The 8601-nt window shown below is 46.0% G+C and overlaps 1 protein-coding gene across 1 annotated transcript; it reads left to right on the forward strand.

Annotated features, from left to right (window-relative positions):
* The first annotated feature begins 1194 nt into the window (after positions 1-1194).
* LOC131260455 (uncharacterized) lies at positions 1195-5929 on the forward strand. The gene is made up of 2 exons (XM_058262181.1): positions 1195-1214; positions 5068-5929. The coding sequence occupies exons 1-2, from the start codon at positions 1195-1197 to the stop codon at positions 5927-5929; spliced, it is 882 nt and encodes a 293-aa protein (XP_058118164.1).
* The last annotated feature ends 2672 nt before the right edge of the window (positions 5930-8601 follow it).

An 8601-nucleotide genomic window follows, 5' to 3' on the forward strand; every position in this document is an offset into this window, starting at 1 on the left:
AAAAGACAAATGGGATGTTTCTTTGTTTCGATTAAAACGTTTCAGCGGCAACGGACGAGTTTCGCGAGTCGTTAAAAGGTTGCCCTGGGACGAAGCGAGCCGCATCATGAATATTGCAATGAGCATGATTAATTTAAAGCGATGCTGTTTATTCGAACAGTAAGTTTGGCCGAAAGCGCTTTTCAATTACAAGAGCGCGATTTTTCGGTACGAAGAATTTTTAATTTTTCGAGCTATAAAACTGCGAATACATTTGCGAATAAATTTGCACGCTTTCGCTAACGCTCTTGTATTGTTTTCACCTATAAAGTGAATATTTTCCATAGGATACATTAATACAAATATCGATAAAAACATTTTCCTTCCCCTGTTTAGCTGAAGAACAAAACAAAAAGCACTAACATACCATTAACGTCAACATTCGCGGTAAATTTTTCTTTCCGCCAACAAGACACCAAACCGAAACAAAGTGTAGAACACCGTGTGTGGAGGTGGCAAAACTGGGACATAATTATTTAATGGAATTCTATCCAACGCGACGGGTACTCGTGTGCGCGCGTGTTACAGAAAGAAGCGGAACCGACACAATAAATCGTGCTCGACACGAGTGCACTTCCTGTGGATGGGAAAGGAAAACTCTTCCTTCCCGCGAGAGGAAAAATAAATGTTGCTACAGTGCGAACGAAGTGTGACATAAGTGTGATAACGCAAGAGTTCTGCGTCACACGCGCCAGGAATAAATGCAAAACTCTGCCATCAACTTCATGGAGATGTTGGGGCAACGTGTTAGAAACGCAGGTCCTGCGTCGCGAAGCTTTCAATAAATAGAGCTGTGGAGCAGAAGCTGTGGCTTCCTATAGGGGGGTACTCGGTTCCACAACCTTAGCACATTGGACCCTGTTTGCCGGAACGAACGGCTCGTCCTCCATTTTCAACCGCCACCAGGGGATTCTGATTCATCTCGCGCGCGGCTGGCATACATTTCAATAATTGATTTAATTTTAATTTTTATCTCACCTGAAAGGCACGCCTTAATGCGTAACGCAAACAATGGGGGTAAAAAATATCCTCCACAATGCATGGTGTCCTTCCATTGTGCGCAGGTGAAAGAATGGCCACCGTGACATACGGTATGCTCACGTGGAGGCTCACGGTTTAGCGCGCCATGAACGGGGCCACGAGGGAGGTAATAAAATGCAAACCGGAACCGGAATGTGAGTGCCGAGTGGCGAACGAGAGCACGCCCGGAACCGCGGGATGGTGGGTGTGAGATGATGAAAGTCAAAAGATTGATCCATCTCCGAGCCTTATGCTCGCTCGACGCGTGTGTGTGTGGTTGTGGCAAGGAATCTCTCCCGCCTCCCGAAAGGGATCGCGCGAAGGAAGTGCACATGGCGGACGTGGTAGGATGTACTAATGAAAATTCTTGCGTTATATTTTATTCATCTTTGGCAACCATTTTGAAGCTCCCCATCCCCCGACGTCACCGCTTTTATGCCACTCTGTTTAAGATGCATACACACACACACACTTTCGAGCAGCAGGTAGCAACATTATGGTTCGTGACGGCAGCGAGCAACGCTCCATCACCGCGTGACCACCGGCACCACCGTGCACGTTGATTACGATAGTTATGATAATGATGAACTACGAGCACACATAATGGCACTGGATGGGGTCGGAAAAGCGTGTGACGGGGGCGGCGTGGCTCTTGCATGCGAACAAAATGCGTTTTACGATGCGACAATCCACGCGGTACGCGCCCGAAGGGAGGGCGTGTGTGTGTGTGTGTGTGTGTGTGTGTGTGTGTGTGTGTGTTTGACGTCGGAAGAATAGAAAGGTTCTTTTATGGCGGGCTTCGTCAGAACCCTGGATTAGCTCCGGCACGCGGGAAACATACTGTCGACGCATTTATGGATGGTGAAAAGTTTGCTTATTGAGTACGAACCAACGTGTTGTCCCGTGGAAAGGAATGTTTCATTTCAATCAACTTGGTTGGTTTATCATCTCGTGAAAATGAAACGGTGTGTAACGGTTTGTATTTTATCATTGGAAGGTCGAAGTTTATAGAACAAATAACGATAAAATGATATTGTTGGAATATTGCACACATACTGCCACGAATGAAAAAGGACAGGGATAATAGATAAGATGAATAGGAAAATATAAGGAGTTAAGTATCAAAGTTTGAAATGAATTAATTTTACTAACCCACAAGTATGAAGGAAATAAAAATAAACGATTACGAATCCTTATTACCTGCCGCTCTTTTTGTATCTAACTTTAGAAGCCCCAAGAAAAAAACGTAGTAAAACAGTTCTGGCTTTCTGCAAATTCTGCTTTTACACTGTTGAAAACATTTTTTGTCTTTCTCAGGCGTGTTTTAATATCCTCTGTTTTAAAAATGTTCCATTTTACTATCGAATATATTTTATCGAATATACTTTTGAAACATTTTTTTACTTGCTAAACAACAAGGTTAAGGTAAAATGATGTGGAAACTATTTGAGTCTCGTGGAGCAAGTACTTCAAGATGTTTAAAAGATAACAGCAAAAAAAAAACACTCTTTAAAATTGAATGCAAGTGCTATTTTATCCATCAGCAAACTCCATTCGCCTGGGGAGAAAAGATAGACAAATCAACGTTATCCTTGTATCGCTCGGTTGTGCTTTCGTGCGAGGGAAATATAAATGCAGGAAAATACCTTCCATGTCTGACACTTGTCTTTACAATCGGGTAACTTTTCGTGTTTCAAAAAAAAACCCTTACCCTTGCAGGCGGTTTAAGATAATGCAAAGAGTTTATGTTCCCGAAGTCTGCCGTCCTTTATTCGAGGTGGAGAATATAAGGAGAAAAAAGGCAAACCCTCCCCTCCAACGGCAGGCGTCAGTCAATGGGGCGCAAAAGATACGTGGACGAAGGAATCTGCAGATAAAGCCATTTGCCAATCGCGATAAGCTGGGGGGTGGAAAAATCCAGTTAAAAAGTTAATAAATTATTCAACAACGCCGGCCTTAGAAAAGAAGGAAACCCGTCCACGGTGGCGGGTAAGGGTTTGGGTCCGGAATTTCCATATTGCTCCCGCCCTTCGGCCAGCGTGATCCCCGCCCGACGTCCTCGGCTGAAGGCGACAAAATGGGACGAAATTAACTTCTGCTTTTGAAGTCGCAGCTCACAGCCCCGGACCTTGACGGCGTTGCAATTTAATCCCACGTGGTACGCGGATTGCGCGGGAAGGAAAAGGCAAGGAAGCCGACAGAAGCCACCGGTGGGGGTGCGGGTGAGGGGGTGCAGGAAGCTATAAAAATGCACCAAATCTTCCCCGAGGGGTGCTGAGCGTCATGGCAGGCGTTTGATCTTCTCATCTTGTCACTCTTCACTTATTCTCATCCTGCCCCAAAAAAACGCTCCAGGGTTGCGAACAATGATGGTCGAGCTGATGGTTGGCTTGGGCCACTCTGGAAGCGTGGTTTAGAATCCTGCCTTGGGGTCCTTTTTTGCAGCATTTAATCCACGACCATGCATGGGCGTCAATTCGTGGCCTTTTTTCCAACCAAACTACGCTCCAAACGGAAGATTAAACGATCTAAACGAGGCGGTTTCTTCGTGTGGGTCAAATGACCGCAGGATGCTGACGGACGGCGTACATGCGTCAATCGGCCATGAAAGCCTTGGACGCACGGGAAAGGATTCCATCCGAGACTAGACCGGGGCCGGACCAACTTTTGTTTGTCTCATCAGTTGAACGGAACGCTTTTATCGATCGTCCGCAAGTGGCGTATCCTTTTGTGATTGTAGCTCGTGTCCCTTTTTTTTGTCCATTCATACCGACACAAGGAAAACGGGAGAAAACTCCACCGAACAAAGCAAAAGTAATGTTCAACAACGTCCACCGAACGAGAAAAGAAAAACATTCTGAAACTGTACACCAAATGAAAACTTTGAATGAATAAAATTACCTCACGGAATGTTTTAATAACATCGTTTGGAAATCACATACCAGAGAAATATTATGCTAAACAGAACTAGAAGAAAGCGTTTCAATATGCGCTGGTAGGCCACAAATCCTCAATTCAATGAAAAAAATCCAAAAGATAAAAGCAACAAATGAAAAACAGGTCGAGAAAACAAACATCCTACGTGAAGAAGGTTGGGGTAATCATAGAAAATGAGAGAAAATAGGAATTAATTTTGTAGTGACTTATGTTTACTTCTGCAAAATATGATCTTTCTGGTTTAGTGAAAACATTCTTGAAACAATTGAAAACTTGTTTGTAAAAATATTTTAAGGAAATTACACATCACTCACGCTTCTTCCCTCATCCACATTTGCTTAATTTATTTCTTTTTTCAAATGACTGCAACAATATTTACGAAATACATATTGAAACACTTTTCATTATTGAAAAGAAAGAAAAACAAGTATCCGGTAAGACTCTTCAAAACAATTTTACAAATAAGATAAATAAAATCTTCAAAGCCGATGCTTGAAGAAACAACTTTAGCAAATCATCTTAACTTGCAAGATATGAAATTGAAATTTTTCCTCTTCTCCTTGAAATGCTACATTGAACTTTTCTCTCTACGCTGGTATGTTGAACATTTTTCTCGTTATGAATTTAATAAGGCCTGTTATGGGCGGTAATTTTCTTTCGCTGTTATCACCTGCTTTTCCCTCCGGTAACCCCAACTCGCAGTTACGCATTGCAAGCGAGAAATCATCACTTTGCTAGTTGTTTCCTCGGTTGTGCTCTCAGTTTCCCCATTCGGGGGCATTTTTCCCTCCGCAAAGGAAAAAATGAAACGTAAATGTTGATTAAACACGTGTTTTCGATGCCGTGTTTTTGCTCTCGTACGACTGTCCGGTACGAGTGATGTGTAGTTTTCCCCGCCGGCGGTGCTGGGAACGAGGAAAACTGTCACGCTCGCAAACGCCATCGTACGGTGCTGCCTTTCGGTGTCACACTTTCCCGCCACCGTGGTTGATAATTGTGCGCGGCTGATGTGAGTAGCACGTCCGGTAGCGTTCGGAAGCTTCTTGTGGTGCATCGCGTCACCCGGTGCAGCAGTTGCATCGTAGCCATGGTGGTGAACTCAGTCGATGCATTTGCTCCGCGTGCCGTCGATCGGAGTCAGTCGTTTTTGCAGAATCGCTGGAATCCGTACGCGTCCGGCCCGGGGGATGCGCTTGGGCCCGGCTTAGGATTCGATGGCCCGGGAGGGCCGGCCTACCACCACCATCCGCCGGTTCACCACCACCACCCGCACCACCAACACCACTCCGTGGTGCATCATCCACTCGTGGTCGCCGCCGACGGATCGCAAGGATATGGTGTGACGGCCGACGGATACGGAGCCAGCGCGCACTCAGGTAGCAGTGGAGGGGGTGGTTACGATTACCACCCACCTCCACCTCCTCACCCTCCGCCACCTTCCATCATCCATCACCCGTTGCCACCACTCTGGCCGGGGCCGTCCGACGGTGGAAAGAGCAAGGGCAAAGGAGCGGCTCTTTCGGCGCTCACCTTGCTGGCATTTCTGTACTTCCTGAACCTGCTCCAGAGCTGCCTCAAGGAGCACATGGACACGATGAACCCGACGGTGATGGTGATGACGGCGGGCGCAAACCGGCGCAAGTTCTACATCGATCGGATCGACTCGAGCGTCGACCCGGCGACGGCAGGAATCGGTTCGGAGGAGGACGATACCTCGAGTGCGGAAGATGCGGCCGCAGCCTACGAGAAGCTCTCCGATCGCTATCAACTGCTAACCACCTCGAACAGGACTCGAAACCCCTTTAAGCGTCCCACGTACCGTGGTCGGAACAAGCCGCCAGCTCCGGGCAGGAAAACTACCTCGAATCGGTACGAAAAGTCAACGGGAAGTGACGATCGGTTCGAAAGATCAAGTGACGAACGTCGAAAGTGAGAAGCAAAAATTCCGAGAAGCTAAACTTCGGCCTGATAAGTGAAAAAGTTTTAAAACAATAAATAAACATCGACTTAAAGGCGGGGGAAAAAAATAAACTATTTCCCCCCCGGAACCGGAGCCGAAGTGCAAGCGTAACTTTTTGCCAGCGTTATCTGACTTACTAATTTTCCACTTTCCAACACTATGCACCAGAAGTGTGGCGAAGGAAAAGAACACTGAGGGTAGTTTTTCCTTTTCATTTGTGCCCACGGAAGCCGATAACGAGGGAAGCATGAATATTACAAACAACAAGAGCACGGTCCAGCGTCGAAGTAAGGAAAAGGAAAACAGAACAGCAAGAGGTTCCATCTTTGCTGCCCCGTTTTTTTTCCTGCGATACGGAAGGTGTTGTGTTTCGAGCAATCGCTGGCGTTGAAGAATAATTTATGAACGGGAGTTTTTCTTCCCTTCCTTGCGATGATTTGCTCAACGAAACCAGGCATCGACAAACACGTTTATCGTTACCGGCGAAAGCCATTCCGGTGCGCTTTTCCGGCGCTGGAGTGTCGAGTCGAAAGAAAAGCACCACCAACAGATAAGACACCAGGAGTGGCTGCAGGAAACTTTTTCAATTAAGATGTTCTCCACCCGGGCGAGAATGGTTTGTTTTTCGCAGCGGGAGATAATTGTTTCCAGATAGTTTTGCCACATCATTACATACCGGGCCCCGGGTTCCGAGAAATGGCCAATCATTGGGTGTAATGTTCTAGCATAAAGAACTGCCTCGTTGTGCTTCGTGCAGGTGCATAAATTATGGATCACTATATCTAGATCGAAAACTCTGGGCGTTTTGCGGAAGAACTAAACACTAGACGGTAATTAATTTTAATTTAATTTTTCTGCACAATATCAAACCTTGCCAACATTTCTCTGGCCTTTTGTTGTGCCGGACACGAACCGTATGCCAAACCCGCGGGGCGGGATCTTTCTTTTATTACCCTCATCAACATCAGCTCGATCAGCGTCGGAAAACGTTCGCCATTGACTTTCAAATGCACCGGGCTCAATTATGCACATCGATGACACTAGTCCGTAGTTTTGGGAAGTTCTGTCTGGCACTAAATGTGTTTTATGTGTGCGTGTGTGTGTGCGTTTGTTTGAATTGACGCAGAAGTCAGTTGGATGCACGATACGGTGCTCTTTTGCACCGCACTTCGCTTTTCGACCGCCAATAATAATTTAGATCATTATCGAAACCGGTGCGAAATTGACGCCCAAAGTCACTGGCCAAAGTTTTCCCGAGCCCCGCACCGGTCCCCGCGGGGGTGGGGGCTGACTAAATGAACTGCGTGTACCGTTGCGATACCTCATTGGGGTCATTAATTTATGAGGTGATATTTACATTTATAGTGCAGTTGTTGATTAATATTTATTGTACACTCATTAGCATTTCGCATCATTACCTTCCGACTAGGGCTGGTTTGTCCAGCTTTGGCCTTTGTGGACTTTGAGCGTGGCACTGTCGAAAATGGTGACCTCTGACACACTGGGGTTTAGTCATCGATTGTACTTGGCGCCGGTGGAAATTTGGCAAACGGGGAAATTGCATTCCGAAACAAGGTTCAAAGTGTTGTTTGTTTTTAAACTGCCATCTGTCAGTTTGGTGGAGCTTTGTTTCAACTTTTCGTATCATTGAATAAATTAAATTTCTTGCCATCTACTACATAAATAAGTTTTTAAATAACTGAAGTAAGCTTTTCACTTATTTTCTTACAAAATTAATTCCTTTAAAACACTCTACTTGTACCATTTAAATTTAAATAAGTAACTGATAACGGTCCATTAACTTAGTCTTTTCTCACGATTTGTTTTACGACCCTACACACTTAGCATAATTGTCGTCTAAATGTTGCCTTTCGGAACTTTCCCCAGGCTCGATCTTATTTAACAAAATTATTAATAGAGTCATCGATCACCTTCCATTTCACGCTCGATGTCCTTTCTTTCCCTAAACCGTTTGCCTTCTCTTTCGTCTCCACGGTTCCATGCGGTAAGTAACTCTTTCCTGTCCAGACTCGTAATAGCCCTCGGAGAAACAGAAGTTAAATTGAGTGAAATTGATTCGGTGAGGCATGTAAATAGACATAAATACCGGACGTTTCTCCGGAGGCCGAGGAGGGGCGAGTTGAAGAAAACCGAGATTCCAAGACTCGTCGAAGGCATGCTTCCGGCCAGCCGCTAGGGACCGTCGGTTGAGTTGGTCGCACATTGTGGTCGTCCTTCGGTAGCATCGTTGTCGTCGTGCCGGAGCCATTGGTAAACAGCCAACCCAGAAAGATGGGTACCGGGTGGAGAAAAACGACATCAGCTTGAAGGGTGAAGCAAAGTGAACTTTCCTTATCTCATCCTTCCAGCTGGCCGTGGACGGGAAAACAAGCAGACTTGGGAAAGCAAATTGAGGACTCGGATCCACTCTCCACACGCTGACCATTCGCCCCGGTTCAGGTCCAGCCCCAGGATGGTGTGGCCAAGTGCGCCAATTCCCTGTTGCTCCTCCCAGCTTCACTGCGGAAGTGGAAAAAGGCTGACCGAAGGACGTCGAGAGCCGGGTGGAAAAACATTAATTGTTTTCATTTACCTACTCAACCCGGCCCCTTTCCCTCGTCCAAAGGGGTCGTGTTTTTCTGCCT

The sequence above is a fragment of the Anopheles coustani genome, chromosome 3, assembly GCF_943734705.1.
Source record: "Anopheles coustani chromosome 3, idAnoCousDA_361_x.2, whole genome shotgun sequence".
Lineage (NCBI taxonomy): Eukaryota > Metazoa > Arthropoda > Insecta > Diptera > Culicidae > Anopheles > Anopheles coustani.

Coding starts and splice junctions, on each gene's coding strand:
- LOC131260455 (XM_058262181.1), top strand. CDS start 1,195: ATGCAAACCGGAACCGGAAT. Junction 1,215..5,067: donor ATGCAAACCGGAACCGGAAT/GTGAGTGCCGAG, acceptor CACCCGGTGCAG/CAGTTGCATCGTAGCCATGG.